The sequence below is a fragment of the Sus scrofa genome, chromosome 2 (genome assembly GCF_000003025.6).
Source record: "Sus scrofa isolate TJ Tabasco breed Duroc chromosome 2, Sscrofa11.1, whole genome shotgun sequence".
NCBI classification, from domain to species: domain Eukaryota; kingdom Metazoa; phylum Chordata; class Mammalia; order Artiodactyla; family Suidae; genus Sus; species Sus scrofa.
Genome location: NC_010444.4, coordinates 115,385,348 through 115,401,248, shown reverse-complemented (window position 1 = coordinate 115,401,248; position 15,901 = coordinate 115,385,348). Strand labels below are relative to the sequence as shown.

Sequence of the window (15,901 nt, the reverse complement as noted above, 5' to 3'; positions counted from 1 at the left end):
AGAACTTCAGGATTCTATAATGCAGGGTAATTCTCTCCTGGAAACAGTGCATTATGACAGAAATTATGTCATGAAAAGACATTATTTTTGTTGGTCCATTCATTTATTGACATATTCATTCATCACTTTCTCAGCAAGGCAAGAGCTTGTAGTAATATATTTGGGCAATACTATATATTGTTATTGTCTCTGAAGTACCTTTTCTTATGAAAAAAGTAATCCAGGAAACAAAGCAGAATAAACAGTCTGGGTACTGTGATTACCATTTCACAGATGAACATGCAGACTTTGAGACACTAAATAATGTTCTAATAATCATAAGAGCTACTAAGTGTCCTAGGCACAACTTAATTTCTTATTTCAAATTGAATGCTCTTTCCATGATTTCGACCTGGTTAATAAGCAAAATTTCCTACTGACTTCAAGGAAATTTTAGATTATGCACAGGGAAGTGAAATTCTGACTTGATAAAACATACATTTTACTTTAACTGATTGTTTAACTTCTTATTAAATATTATAAATGCTTGTGAAATTGTGTGCAAAGTATACAAATTTAATATAGAAATTATAGCACTAAAGTTTTGAAATTTCAAGACTGGTTTCCTTCATTTCAATGAAAATTCTTGTTTCAATTTTTAAAGTCTTTTAGGAAATTTCATTTTTTTTCTTTTAAAGCTTATTTTTATTTAATGGGAAGAATGCAGTGTTAGTCAAAGAAAATAAACATGCATTTTATCTTGTATTTAATAAATCATTTTTTCTCTCATTTAATTCTATTTCTGGTTCTTTTTTCTTTTCTTTCAATAGGCCGAGATAAATGACCCAACTGATCCTTTCAGCAAGCATAGTACAAAAGTTCCATTAAATGTAGGAGATGAAAATTTCGCCAAATATATAGGATGGAGAATTGCCAACACACTCTCCAAACTCTTCTTCCCTGATGCCTGTGTTCTTCCTTTGCAAAAACCATTGCTAAGACGGAACCACAGGAAGTATCTAAATAAAAGGCAGGATTCCATGAAGAGAGTTCTGCATTTTACTTTAAGGTAAAGTGAAGCACTATTCAAAATAGTTCTGCTTTTCTAATACACTACATTTCAAAGTCATGTAAATTAGGGATAATCATGTGCTGCTTTATTTAACTCAGTTTCTCTTTTTTAATTCAAATCTTGACTCTATCACTTCCTGGATATTTTATCAGAAGCAAGTACTTCCTTCTCAAAAAGTGTTTCCTCATGCTTAAAAATAGGTGGTATTAGATGATATAAATCAATGTTTTAGTAGAGTGAAAGCTTCCTTTCCACACTGACTGACATTAACCTGGTTTCCTCCATCTCTGCCTGTCATTAATTGCTGTTTATCCTTCCAGGAACTATAAAAAATAAATATAAGAAATTATTATTATTACTATTATTTTGCTTTTTAGGGTTGCACCCGCAGCATTTGGAAGTTCCCAGGCTAGGGGTCCAACAGGAGCTATAGCTGCTGGCCCTACCACAGCCACAGCAACTCAGAATCCGAGCCATGTGTGTGACGTATACCACAGTTCACGGCAATGCTGGATCCTTAAACCACTGAGCAAGGCTAGGGTTCCTTGCATCCTCATGGATCCTAGATTGGTTCCTTAACCGCTGAGCCTTGAAGGGAACTCCAGAAATTATATTTTTAATGTTCCCCTTTCACTATGGTTTATGGAGTTATAAACAATCTGTTTAGAAAAGTTCTTTTCATTTTAAGATGGAAATGTCACATTTCTCCTAGGACCTCTAAAGACTCGCTTTGAACATTTCAGTCACTGGTGCATTTGAAATATTTTTGCTATGTGGTGTGAGGTATTGATCTAAATGACTCCTCACTTGTCCCAACAATATTGATGAGTCATCTCACTTCAACATTTTTTTGTGATTTTGAGTCCTATCTTTATCAAATACTAAATACCCATTAATTTTTCTTTATGCTCTAAAATAATTTCAGGAATTCAGAATTATATACCTTTTAAGTTTTGGTGGAATTTCTTCTTTTTTCTTTTTCAAGGAACATCCATTTATCTATCTTTCATTTCGTCGTTTGCTTTATGTTTTTAAAAAATGAAATATTAGAGAAATAACTGAAATCCCCTGAATACCCCTCCCCAATCCCATTGTCTCACCTTCTTGGAAGTTCTTCTTAAACCATCAGTATTTATGGCTTCTCTAAGGGTAGTTTGTCAGGTCCTTCTATTTTGTGTGCTATTGTCAAGGCTGATACTCACTCATAATGTGCAGATACAGCAGATTCACTTCTTACTGTTCGAGGCCCCTGCTGTAAAAGGAGCATCAGTCCTTAACAGCAGTCTCTTTGGATCTTTTGCCTTCTTTTTAAGTCAGTTTTAACAAATCTTTCTTTAGATACTGTGTATTTTATCCCATTTTTCAGAATTTTTTTGGCCATAATTGAACAAAGTAGTGTCTTGAGATTTCTTTCATTTCTCTGTTTTTGTGGTTATTTCTCCCCTAACCAATTTTCATTTTGTGTATTTGCATTTTGTCCTCTATATTCTTCTTAATTAGCTTATTTGGTATTGTATCTATTTTGTTTTTGTTTTTTTTTTTTAGTGAGCCAGCTTTTGGATTTAACTCACGTCTTTTTGTTCTTATGTCTATGAGTCTGTTGCTTCTCTTCTTTGATCTATTTTGTGGCTTATTTTCTAATTTCTTGAAGAAGGTGCTAAATTATTTGGGAAGTTATCTTTCTCGGCATTTGCCTAAATCATTATTTAAGTTCCAAAATCATGTGATTGTTGCTGCCCAAAGTCAGGTGTAGTAATTGGGCAGGACATGGCCAGAAGGCAGCCTTTCCTTTTGTGCACACAAATAGTCAAGAGATAAACAAATACATGCTTGAGAAGATTTTTGGCATAGGTTTACGTTTTTTTTTTTCAAGAATTCTTAAATCAATGAGGAAGAGAGGTAGATTTGGACCTAAGGCTCACACAGCCTGTACTTGAGTGGTCTCCTGTGCAGTGCAGAAATCAATATTATAAAAATATTCTTCAGCATGTATCATAACTATTTATACAATTGCAGTATGTTCAACTTACAATGAAAAGGCCAGCTTTAAATGTTACAGGTATTGAGATTTACTTTTGAAATCCCAGAAGTCTTCTATATACTCTTCAAGGACCACAGACATGGAAGCAAAATCAGTCTGGCACCACAGAGAGGACACTGTACAAGTGTGCTTTGGTTTCTCCTCATGATCAGTTAAAGGAAAAATAGAAAGAAACTAGAAAAATAAAAGAAACATGGTATTGATAAAAGGAGATTCAAAGGAACAGCAGGGGAAAAGGTAAATACACAGTAAAAGGCAGATGGAGATGAATGGTGCCTGCGGGGACCCCCTAAAGGGAAAAACCAAGAGAGAGAGACAAGAAAATATTAGGAAGGCTTAAAATAGCAGAGCAGAGAAATTAAAGGTAGGGGCAGAGAGAAAGATGAAGGGGATCAAGAGGAAAGGGAGAAGAAATAAGAGGAGGAACATACTAAATATGGAAAGTACAGGTAGAGAGATATACCTGGGGTTTGGGAATTGGGCAAGAGAAGGAGAGAAAAGAGGTGAGGGATGGGGTTGAGAGCCAAGGAGTCCTTTAGGTTTTGAAGGATTAGTAAAGGAGTCTTCTCATCAGGGCGCACAGTTCATTGCATAAAAGAGAATCATTCATCACTGATCTCTGACCAAAGTGTCATCTCCTTATTCATTTTTTTGCAGCTCGTTACAGCCTCTAGCAATTAGACTTGGGTTGGTTTCTGGCTTGAATGAGAGCCACAGCAACAGAGCTGCCAGAGCTTCCCTCTAGCAGAAGCCCCTCACATGGCACCCTTCTTGCTGTAGTGCATGGGAACCGTGCCCCCTGTGTTGTGTGTATTGTCATCTCCAGTTGGAGTAAACTCATCTCTGGCCACAATAGATGTGAGTGGAGTAGGGCTATAGTTCAATGACCAAGATGAAGGCTAGGCTTAGGCCTGGGTGACCAGTCTCTTACTGTCTGTCAGGAATAAGGGATAGACTTGCCTTTAAAAAAGTTGAGGAGTTCCCTTCGTGGCTCAGTGGTAACAAACCTGGCTAGTATCTAAGAGGACGAGGCTTCAACCCCTGGCTCTTCTCAGTGGGTTACCCATCCAGAGTTGAGGTGAGCTGTGGTGAAGGTCGCAAATGTGGCTTGGATCTGGCATTGCTGTGGCTGCGGTGTAGGCCAGCAGCTACACCTCCAGTTCGACCCCCTAGCCTGGAAACTTTCATATGCCACAGATGCTGCCTTAAAAAGCAGGGAAACAAAAAGATGTATTATCTCAAATTTCCTGTCCTCCTACCTGTTAAATATGCCCCATCTTCTGCAGGGAGGAAATGCTGGAGGGAATGCCGGGCAATGCCGGATCCTTAACCCACTGAGCATGCCCGAGATCGAATCTGCAGCCTCACACATACTAGTCAGGTTTGTAACCCGCTAAGCCACAATGGGAACTCCAAGATAATACATTTCTTTATGGCCTCGGAGCACTAAAGCATACTTATGTCAGTGTGAGAATCTGAAAATCTACTGGTAAGGAGAAAATAGGAGCTTCCTTATTGATGAAGTGTCCACTTTATCTAATGACTTCTAATTTTTTTCTCAAAATATTTTTTCCTCACTTATGTTTTTCACCCTATAAAATTCTCTGAAAACAGTCTTTCTCATATATGTTTGTAAACATATATTTTGCTCTGTGTAACTTGCAGATTTTACTTCTTTCCTTTATAAAATTTTTCAAAAGAAAATTCATTGTTTTTCTTCTGTATATTGAATTTTGGGGAGTTTGCTTTCAGTTAGTAAGACATGCTGTTGGATGCATGCTCTTTTTGCCCCTCAGCGTTTTTTTAAAATAAAAAAATCATTATGTTTCTTTATCATAAAAACCACAGCCCAAAAAGCAGGCATAGAATACTTTCACTTCAAAGCATAGATTTTTTTTTTCCTTTTCTCTCTTTGTCAGTAAAACTATCTTACATTCACCTTAAGGCTGAGAAGTCAGAACTCAAGATCAAATTTTCAAAGAACCAATTCCCACATCTATACTTTTTGGCTTCTGAGATTGCTTGTAAGTGTATTTCCTAAGCTTATGACTTGAATCCCTAAAAGTGCACAACTAATTATTTGCACACATATAAAGACTAGGAGAATATTAACAAAAATTAATCTTGGATTAGGCTTAGTTTGCTTAGAAATTTTGCATAAGAAGACTTGATTCAGAAGACCAGCACCTGGAAGAGGGCCCATGTACAAGTGGCAAGAATGGACTGAAAACATCTGCAGCCATTCAGGCAAGACATCTTATGTAGCTGATTTCATAAACAAGGTGGTTGTACTGAAGGTACTACATCTCTTTTATAAAAGGAGCTAATTCTAAGGTAGTAGAACTAGGAGTTGCTAACATGCCCTTCATGGACCAAGGAGGGGAAAGGTAGACACATCACGTCCCATGAGATAAGCTTTACTGGAGAGATCAATGGTGAGCAAAAAGAGGCACATGGTCCCCATTTCTCAACTAACTTGTTGAAAAGGTTGCTGGAGTCTGGAGAAGACTAGACTTTAAACTGGGTTTGCGTTTTGAGGGAAGAGACACTGCCTAGTTCTGTCTTCTTCTAATGGAAGGGTGGACACTGCGTTCTCAAAGAAGAACGAACCATTTTGGGCTCAGCTGCCAAGCCATCTGAGGTTGGGCATCAGCAGCACAGAGGATGCTAGAAATGCAGATGCTCAGGACTTGGATCCTTTGGGAAATGCTCTGAATAGTTGTGACTGGACATCACTAGGTTCCTTGGAGAATTGGGTTCACCTCATGGGAGATTCTTGGGACCCCTAGTTCTTCTAGCTGACAAGTTTCCTGGCAGTTCAAGATGAATCTCCAATAGTATACTCGAACGATTCTGCTGCTCCCCCCCACATGAATGCATTTTATAAACAAGGCACCATGCTAAGCACTACCCTTAGATGTAGATATGACCATTTTATCCATTTTATAGATTTTTTATTCTCTAAAAAATCTCTTATTTGTAGAAATGAATGCTCAGAGATTTAATAATTTTCCCTAGAATTGTAACCATTACGTGCTAGAGTTTGAACTCAAGTGAATGCATGCTGACTTCTGAGATGACTGTGCTGATTTCTTTCCCCTCTTATCAACTTCATCTGATGGCAAAGCCTTGAGCAGTTGTCAAAAAACTTATCTCAGGTCATAAGAAAAGACTTTTTATAGGTATTTTTTAAAATTTCTGTATCTTGATTTTCAGAACTTGATTTTGATTAAGAAACATTTATGGGGGGTCCTGCATATCTCTAGTTAGTATTAAGAAATTTATGTCAAAGAGGAGGCACTTTCTATTAAGTAGTATGATTTTGCCCAAAGCCAGTGGAGGAAAAAATATAATATATAATACATATGTCATATATTATATTTTTATAATAGATTTTTTAAAGGAGAGCTTCAAAAGATTCTTAAATAAAATGCCTTAAACATATCTTGTCTAGTTCTGTTTCATACATGGGAACAAAAGTCTATGCCTCCTTTATAGAATATCAAATGCTTTATTTTAGAGCTTTTTTTCTGATTGATTGAGAGTAAGTTACTTAACTTCTTTGACCCTCAGGCTTCTGATCTTTAAAAATGTAAAAGCTGTACATCCCTCTCAGGTTTGTCCTGAGTATAGAAGGAAAGAATGTAGGTAGAGTCTGGACATGATGGTTCGTTATCTTTTTGTTCTATAATTTAGTAGATTTCTAAAATTTTTATTTTCTTTATAATATTTATTTCTTAACTCGATACGATTGTGATAAACAACAAGTGGAAAATTTACGTTGTTATGAATTGCTGCTAGCAACTTTTCAAAGAGAACGTGTTCTTCATGATGATTTCCTTTTTCATTATGTTTTGCTTCCCTTCTTGTTTCTAGTCTTTTCATTAAAACACAATTCTGGAATTCCCACCGTGGTGCAGTGGGTTAACAGTCTGACTGCAGTGGCTCAGGTTGTTGCAGAAGCACAGGTTTGATTCCTGGCTCAGCACAGTGGATTAGAGGGTCTGGCTTTGCCGCAGCTGCAGCTCTGATTTGATGCCTGGCCTGGGAACTTCCATATGCCCTGGGTGTGCCTGAAAAAGAAAAAAAATAATAATTCAGATCTGGTTCTGTGTTTTATATGCATTTTAAGGGTAGGGAGTCAAGACGCATTATGGAACATAAGTTTGGAATCTTGGTATAACATGGCTGATTATAATTTTCAGCTGGAGAGAGAGAATGAATGGGTCTTCAGAGACGGGCTTCTATGTTTTGAACCTTTGTAAAATATTTTTAAAATTTTGGTTAGATGATCAGCTCAAATCAATAATTTAAACTGTTAAAACTTCTAGAGATTGAAGTGGTATTAAAAGTGAAGTCTGATTGCCAGTGACAGAACTGGGCTTTTCCAACATATGACTTTCCAATATATGACTCAGTTTACCTTCGGTCTTGTCTGGGAGATAGGTCACTCCCCATCTGTCTTATGCTGTCTCCTTTCCTTTCCTGCCTCTCCAGTGGGGCTTGGGTCTGAATAGGAATTTTAGGTCTCATCAGCGGGGCCATAACTTTAGATGCTACTTTCACCGTAGTGGCTTTGTGCCTCTAAGTCAGGTGACCAGCTGCAATATGATCATCAACCCCAGGAGTTCTCCATTCAGGGTGACATAATATGATGCAGCATCTTCAAATTGGCACAAGTATTACAGTTAACTGGGTGAGATGTAAAAATATCTTGTTTCAAATACAGATTAATTAGAATTAAAATGACAGCCCGATGGGAAGACAGAGAAGTCACGTAAAAAAAAAAACAACAATGAAATTTATGGGTTTTTCTGTGTTTTCATGTGCACTTTGCTCTTTCAAAGAAAAGGGCAATGTTGTTCAGCTTGTGATGAACTGCATTTGCAGTGCTTGACAAGTGTTTATTACCTGCTTTAATCAAATGTAAACCTGAATATGACATTAATCAAATTGGAATAGTCTCCCCACTTTTTAGCTTCTCAGAAAATATGAAATAAATTAGTTAAAGGGCTTAATTTCCCCCTATTTCTAAATGTCTCAATAGGATCAAGTACTTGATCAGGCACATGAATCTTTGAACACCTTAGGGCAGGTGCTTTCTGTCTACCAACCAATCCAGTCTTTCTTTTCCCAGGCTGTCTCTTGGTGTGGATTTCTTGACTTTTTTTTTTCTTTTTAGAGGCAGATCCTGGCATATGGAAATTCCCAGGCTAGAGGTCAAATCAGAGCTACACCTGTCAGCCTATGCCACAGCCGCAGCAATGCCAGATCTGAGCCACCTCTACAACCTATGCTGCAGCTTGTGGCAACACCAGGTCCTTAACCCACTGAGTGAGGCCAGGGATTAAACCCGCATCCTCATGGATACTAGTCAGGTTCATTACCACTGAGCCACCACAGGAACTCCTGTCTTTTAAAATTTTTACCAATCTTTCCAATTTTGTTTAAAATAAGATTTGTTAATGCTGTATTTATATCATTAATAGTGGCACACTATGTCTATCAGTTTATTCATCAGACAAGCTGCAAAAATATACATTTAAGAGATTAACTTTCTCCCCTTAGCATCTTAAGGTCTAATACTTCACATCGTCCATGAGAAACTAGAACACAGCCCAAACAAGTCAACCAGACTACACCAAAATGTTCTTGCCTAGGACTGCAGTGAAATCAGAAGCCTCAAATCAGGTTCCAAATGCTCTCCAAACAGGCCCCAGATTTCTGCAGTATGGAACCCAGTGGAGGATTGCAATGACTGGGAGGGATTGATGGAAGGTACCAATAAGGAGGATGAACGATGGTGCCATGAATTGTATGAAAATTGTGTGACACATCTGTTGCCTGCATGTCTTCATTATCTCCAAACTATATTGCTGCTGCATTTCTAGAATTTCTGCATTTGTTTATAAATTCAGTGTGTGCTACATATCTTTTTCCTCCCAAACTTAATTTTCACATTATAAATTCCCTTTTCCTTGTTTTTTTTTTCTTTCTTTCTTTCATCTTCCACTTCCTTCTTAAATAGGTGCATCTATATCCAACACTTATCATGCCTTGTATCTTTAGTAAATTGTCATAACCATTTATCATTCTGAATGGCTTCCACTTTCAACACCAACTCTGTCACTGTAGTATAAGATCAGTAATTGCTAAGCATCCATCATATCTGATGTGATAAGTCACTTGATTGTTGGCTGTTCACAATAGTTCAGTAACCTGAGTCTTGTCGAGCTAGAACTAATGTCTTCCAGTGTTTTTGCTTGTTTGTTTTGTTTTGTTTTGTTTTACTACATCAGGATATTCAAAGGAAAAGTCTCCTTTCACATTGTAATTTTACTAAACTATTTATACAAGCAAACCAGTATTGTCATACAGAAGTCAAAGCACGGCTGCTTGATAAATCAGCTACCTATTAGCACAGTGATATCTGGCAAAGAGAGTCTGCAATAAGTGAATCATAGCCCCCCACCCCGCAAAAATAAGTCTCATATGATGCTTTCATAAGCTTCTTCTTCTCTCTGGGCTATAAACAGCACATGTTGCAGCCAGCAGTGATTTCCAGGAGTCTTTCTGCAAAGGCCAAGCATTAAAAAAAAATGACATACTCATCCTCACAAATTCTGAAATGCCTATGGATCTATAATGTTCACCTTCTGGCCACAGATAAAACATAAGGAGGACAATAAGCAGTGAATTCCATCTGGTGCTCAGACAACATACCTGGCGGGACCATATCTGGTTGGAAGAGAAGAGCCTAGGAAGTGACACAGCTTGGGCAGGGTCATTAACCCCCACTGGGAACCTGGGCTATCACCTCTTTGTTTATATCTGCATATTGATCTCTGAGGCATTTTTGACAAGTGTGAGTTGACTTAACCCAGACCGACTCCTTTCCAGGTTTATTTTCAGCCTATCTCTATAGCACAGCCCTGGATGGGGAGGGAAGGAGGGAGCCATGGAAGTGGCGGCAGGAACAGCAGCCCAGACAACTGAACAGGCCCAGGCATCTTAAGTCTACCAGCAAGACCCTCCGCTTCATTTAGATAAGCTACAACATCTCTCTATTCACCCAGCTGTCCTCAGCCATCGCAGAGCACTTTGCTGGCACTGAAGGACAAGCATACCTGTGACAAGTGCAGGTGCATAAATGGCAAATAAAATAATTCACAGGTTCCTTTATCCCCCCTCCTGTTCTATTCCATGTACTACTCTATTAATAATCCCAATGTTATAAAAATCTCTCCCTCTTGATTCTAATATATCCATTGATATAACACTTGAGTCTAGATAAGACTGGTGAGTAGTAGTATTACTCTGAATTCTTTCACTCCTGGCTCAGTCATGTTAGCCTTGAATTTCCAAGTTTTATTGCCACTAGGTTAGATATGTTCGGGAATATGACAAAGTGATAGGCCTACAGTTGGGGTCATTTGTTTGGAAGATATGAAAAAGAAACTTTTTTTGGGGGGGGTATATATACACGGAACACTATTTAGGAAAGAATATACTTAAATGAAAAGAAGCACTAAAGGATTTTTCAAGAGGGCATTTTTCTTTCTTTCCTTTCTATTGTCAAGGATGCGGCTAATCTAACCATGGCTCAGTGGTGTTTCCAATCATCAGAAATGGAAATTCCTCAGTAGTTCGTATGCGCTATTGCTGAGCAAGTCTCACCAGCAGAAAGCTGTTCCATCTCTTTCCCCGTTAATTGTGGCTGTATGTTACCACATGAATGGGGATTGGTCAAGAGGGCAGTAAATTTGATTGATGTAGACAGCCAAAGTAGGCAATTCAGACCCCTAAAATTCCCTTTAGGACTTGAATGATCCTATTTGGCTGTCTTGGTGAGTCACAACAGTGGGATGACAGGCATATTTTCCCTCCAGTATGTGGATAGCCAACTCCAATACGGTTTTCTCAGCCCGCTTGCATTTTGATTCTATTGGAGACTAAAAGAAGGGGTAAAACTGATCATAAAATATATTGTCATTCTCAAGTTCAAGTAGATTTTTAAAATAACTGGATAACAACCTGAGGGAAAACAGACTTGCACTATAAACAAAGCCAAAGAAAACAAACCTCCCACTTCCACAACAATATAAGGTTGGTGGAAAAAAAAAATAGGTCAATTTAACACCCATTTGTATCTGTAAGCTGTGATAGAAAGGACACGTCTATGAGTTCCTTTGTGGCTCAGTGGATTGTGAACCTGACCAGCATCCACGAGGATGTGGGTTTGATCTCTGGCCTTGCTCGGTGGTTAAGGACCTGGTGTTGCTGTAAGCTGCAGTGTAGGTTGCAGATGCCTCTTGGATCCAGTGTTGCTTTGGCTATGGTGTAGGCTGGCAGCTGCAGCTCCAATTCAACTCCTAGCCACAGATGTGGCCCTAAAATGAAGGAAAAAATAAAAGAAAGTACACTTCTAGTCTTTTTGTATGATGGGACCACAAAAGATTACAATCCTTGGAACTGTCTTGGTAGAAAACTGGGTACTATTAGGGAGTCACTGAGGGTGAAACTAGCCCAGAACAATAAATGTCTTTTATGTTTTAATGATAACGAAACTCAAGTCTGATTTAGACATGCAAGGAAGTAGCCCTGCCATACCATCCAGGTCCATCCCCCTCTTTCTTTTCTTTCCTCATTTTCACTTCACTTCTCCTACTTAAAGTTGGTAGACATTTGAATGGAATAACAAAAGGAGAATGGTTTGATTTTTTTTTATAACTGTGTGAATTTAAGCATGCCTGTTTTAGAACATCTGGGGGTACTGCAGACCATTTGTTTCTCCCATATTTGAAAGACTTCTGTAATTCTCACAGAGAGGCAGCAAAACTCTAAAACTGAAATAGATTTGCTCCTAAAGATACATGGACAGTAACTGACAAAAATTTTGTCAACTTTCTGGAGCTGAAATCTTTAGTAATTCTTGAATGAAAACAAATGCCTAGTCATATTTAAATAGCAAATTTTCTGTTACCTTTGATGGTAAGCTGTGCTGCTCCCTTCTCCCAGAATCAACATCTCTATTTGAAAGTCCAGTGTTTTAAACTTACAAGGAATTGCTTTCCTCTGTTCAAGAAGCTGTATTAAAATATGTCCTCTATATTTATTTTGTTCTTATTTGTCTTTTCTAGCTCTGTGTCTCAAAGGGAGTTTTAATAGAGTCTAGTAAAATGTCCACAGTATAGGATGAAAACTAGTGCAAATATTTACAACAGTTAATTAAAATGGCACTGTCTAAAGTAACTATTATATCTAAAGATAGACAAATAACTATTTTCACTTATAGCTGAACACAGACCCCCTGTTTCAGTGTTATGCATTGCCTGATTGATTTAGGTTTATAAACTGCCAAGCACTTCCAAGAAATGGAGTGTATTACTTGCAAACAACAGAGAGAAGAAAGGAAAAATAGATACCTATAAAGGATCACTTATCCCACGTTCCTATATGATTTGAAGCGTCAATTCTTTGCATATGAAAAAGTTAATGGAATTATTTTCCTTTTAAAATAAGTTGCACAGCTCCATTTGATACTCAGTAATTTGACAACCATCCAGATCAGTATTTTTAAAGCAGAAAATAAGGTGAAGGAGAAATATTTGCTGTGCATTTAGCCGCAAAAGTTAGGGCCTGGTATTTAGCCAAAGATCTTGGCCAAATTTATCCTATAGGATTTCAACCTAGGCAAACCTGAGGAAACTAGGCATGTAGCTGAAGCATCTGGAGAAAAAGTGAAATAAGTCATTCAGTTGATTTAGGTTAGTGAGATTCATGATGATAAGTATTTTTAGTGGGTCTCAGCTCCTTAGGAGTCTAATTTTTCCCTTGAATTCTATACTCAGGTATACAACCACCTATGCTGTGTTTTCATTATATGGTCTGATAAGCACCTCAAATTTAATATATCCAAAATTTAACTAATTTCCTTCTGACCCCAAACTGCCCATTACATTATTTTCTCAGTGAATGGAAAATTTATCCTTCCATTAATTTGGACCTTGAAATCACCTTTGTCTCTTTGGCTCACTTTCCATGCTTAATCTATCAGAAAAGGTAGTCTTTACCTTCAAAGCATTTCCAAAATCTTTCACTACTTCCACTGTTTCCACCTGCTTCAAAAGAAAAGAAACAAATTGGCACTTAGGACAGGACAGTCTCACTGAAGTGGTTTTTGTAATAATTTGTAATAATGGTAAAAACAGTAGGAAGCTGAACAGCTGAAATCTCTCCTGTAGGCCGGGCACCGTGCTGAGCTGTGGAGAGACAGGGGTGAAGCAGACAGATAGGCTGCCCACCTTCATAGAGGGTATCATCTCAAATAGAGAACAGGAGTTCCCATCATGGCTCAGTAGAAATGAATCTGATTAGCATCCATAAGAACGCAGGTTTGATTCCTGGCCTTGCTCGGTGGGTTAAGGATGTGGCATTACCATGAGCTGTGGTGTAGGTCGCAGACGTGGCTTGAATCTGGCATTGCTGTGGCTGTGGTGTAGGCTGGCAGCTGTATCTCCAATTCAACCTCTCACCTGGGAACCTCCATATGCTGTGGGTGTGGCCCTAAAGTTTAAAAAAAAATTAAATAGAGAGCAGATAAACCAATAAGCAAATGAGGTACTAGAGATTGCTTTAAATCTCATGAGTGAAATTAGCTGGGTGATAGAATTGAAAGTTATTGGAGGATTCCACTTGAGATGGTCAGGAGGGATCTCTGTAAGGAAGTGATTTGGGGTGGAGACCCCTAGAGAAGGAACATTCTTGTGAAAGGGAGTAGGGAGAGAGGACAGTGGGAGCAAAGCCCAGGGCAAGGAAAGGACTTAGCAGGTGTGGTAACAGAAGGTGGTCAGTATGGTTGCAGAGTAGTGAATTAGGGGACAGAGGAGATGAAGCTCTCACTGAGGCCAGACCTTATAGGGCTGTGGTCCAGATAAGGAATTCCAATTTTATTCTAGCGCAAAAGGGAGTCACTTGAAAGTTTTAGTTTTTTTCTTCTTTCTTTCTTTCTTTTTTTTTTTTTTTTTTTTTTAAGGGCCGCATCTGTGGAGGTTCCCAGGCTAGGGATTGAATTGGAGCTACAGCTGCCACCCTACACCAAGGCCACAGCAACACAGGATCCGGGCCATGTCTGCGACCTACACCACAGCTCACAGCAATGCTGGATCCTTAACCCACTGAGCAAGGCTAGGGATCGAACCGGAAACTTCCTGGTTCCCAGTTGGATTTGTTTCTGCTGTGCCTTGACAGGAACCCCTTTCTTTTAATTTTTAAAATTATTTATTTTTTAAATTAAATTTGTTTTGGAGTTCCCGTCGTGGCTCAGTGGTTAACGAATCCGACTAGGAACCATGAGGTTGCGGGTTCTATCCCTGGCCTTGCTAAGTGGGTTAAGGATCCGGCATTGCTGTGAGCTGTGGTGTAGGTTGCAGATGCGGCTCAGATTCCGCATTGCTGTGGCTCTGGTGTAGGCCGGTGGCTATAGCTCCAATTTGACCCCAAGCCTGGGAACCTCCATATGCCGCGGGAGCAGCCCAAGAAATCGCAAAAAAAAAAAGACAAAAAAAAAAAAAAAATTAAATTTGTTTTGAAAGGTTTTAACCAGAGGAATAACAAAGCAAGTTTACTTTTGAGAACAGATTATGGTCTGAAGGTGAAAGCCGAATTAAGCTGACGTTTCTCCTTTTATCTCCTTTTCAAGATTTAAAACTAATTTTGAAAATGACGCAGGTTTATACCCAGTGTCTGTTGAAAACTTCATTGCTGGGACCTATGCTTCCCAATCACTGACTGGAATTTCAGTTTGCATCTACAGTGGTATTATTTCACTATAGTTTCAGCCCTTGACAATGGCAGAAATCTGCTGGTAAACCATTTCTGGCCTGAGGAGGGCAACATTTGATCAATTGAGTCAGTGGGATTGGAATAGCATTAAGAATAGAATAGTATTGAAACTATCTGATATTTTTTGAATTATTAAAGTGCTAAAGATTAGGCTTTTGAAATTGGTCTTTAATTTTAGGTGTTTTGCTTTAATGTAGATATTTGCATGTATTTAATTTGTTTAAAAATCATACATGTGTACACTCCATAGGGAGTTTATAGCAAAAACAAAATAACACACACATACACACACACACACAAATATTAGATATAATTTACATCCTAGCACCTAATTATGTGTTTATAATTATGATGTTTGCTATTCCAACAATGACAATAACATTGTGTATTGCTGTGGTAGTCAGCTCATTTCTGTTATCACAAAATTTCCACCAATAAGCAAGAAAAATGCCTCTTTTCAATTTTATTTTATTTTTTCTTTCTTGGTCACCCCCCGGGCACATCAAGTTCACGGACCAGGGATCAGATCCAAGCTGTAGTGCAACCTATGCTGCAGATGCAGAAATTCCAGATCCTTAACCCACTGTGCCAGGTCAGGGATCAAACCTGTATCCCAGCGCTCCCAAAATGCCCCAAATCTGTTGTGCTGCAGCAGGAACTCTCCTGTTTTCAGTTTTAAAGTTTAATTTATATTATGTACACTTTTTACACTTTAAGCTCTCAGATTATCCTACAAGCTGTAGAATCATTCAATATAGCTCTTTTAAAAACAAAACTAAAACAAGACTTTATTTCCCTCTAGCAGTCTCAATGCTGATTAGACATGAGCAAATTGGTTAAATATTGTAGTACTTTTTCCCACTTCTTATGGTACTTGTTTTCCACAACTACCATTTCTTGTTTAATTTGCTAGTTCCAACCAGAAATTTTTGAGATTTAGTTTACAGTGTCTTATGGGGTTTTTC

The 15,901-nt window shown here is 38.3% G+C and overlaps 1 protein-coding gene across 8 annotated transcripts in view; it reads left to right on the top strand.

Annotated features, from left to right (window-relative positions):
* The window catches only part of TMEM232 (transmembrane protein 232), a 243,920-nt gene that overhangs the window by 122,427 nt on the left and 105,592 nt on the right, over positions 1 to 15,901 (top strand). For 7 of the 8 annotated variants that reach the window (XR_002341851.1, XM_005661576.3, XM_013995016.2 and 4 more), the window contains one exon: positions 810 to 1,048. Coding sequence is in view for 7 of the 8 variants with exons in the window: in XM_005661576.3 (XP_005661633.3) it covers positions 810 to 1,048 (239 nt within the window). In the remaining variant the exon portion in view is untranslated. Of the gene's footprint in view, positions 1 to 809; positions 1,049 to 8,660; positions 13,480 to 15,901 lie in introns of those variants that run through there. The other variant, XM_021084614.1, reaches the window with a different exon arrangement.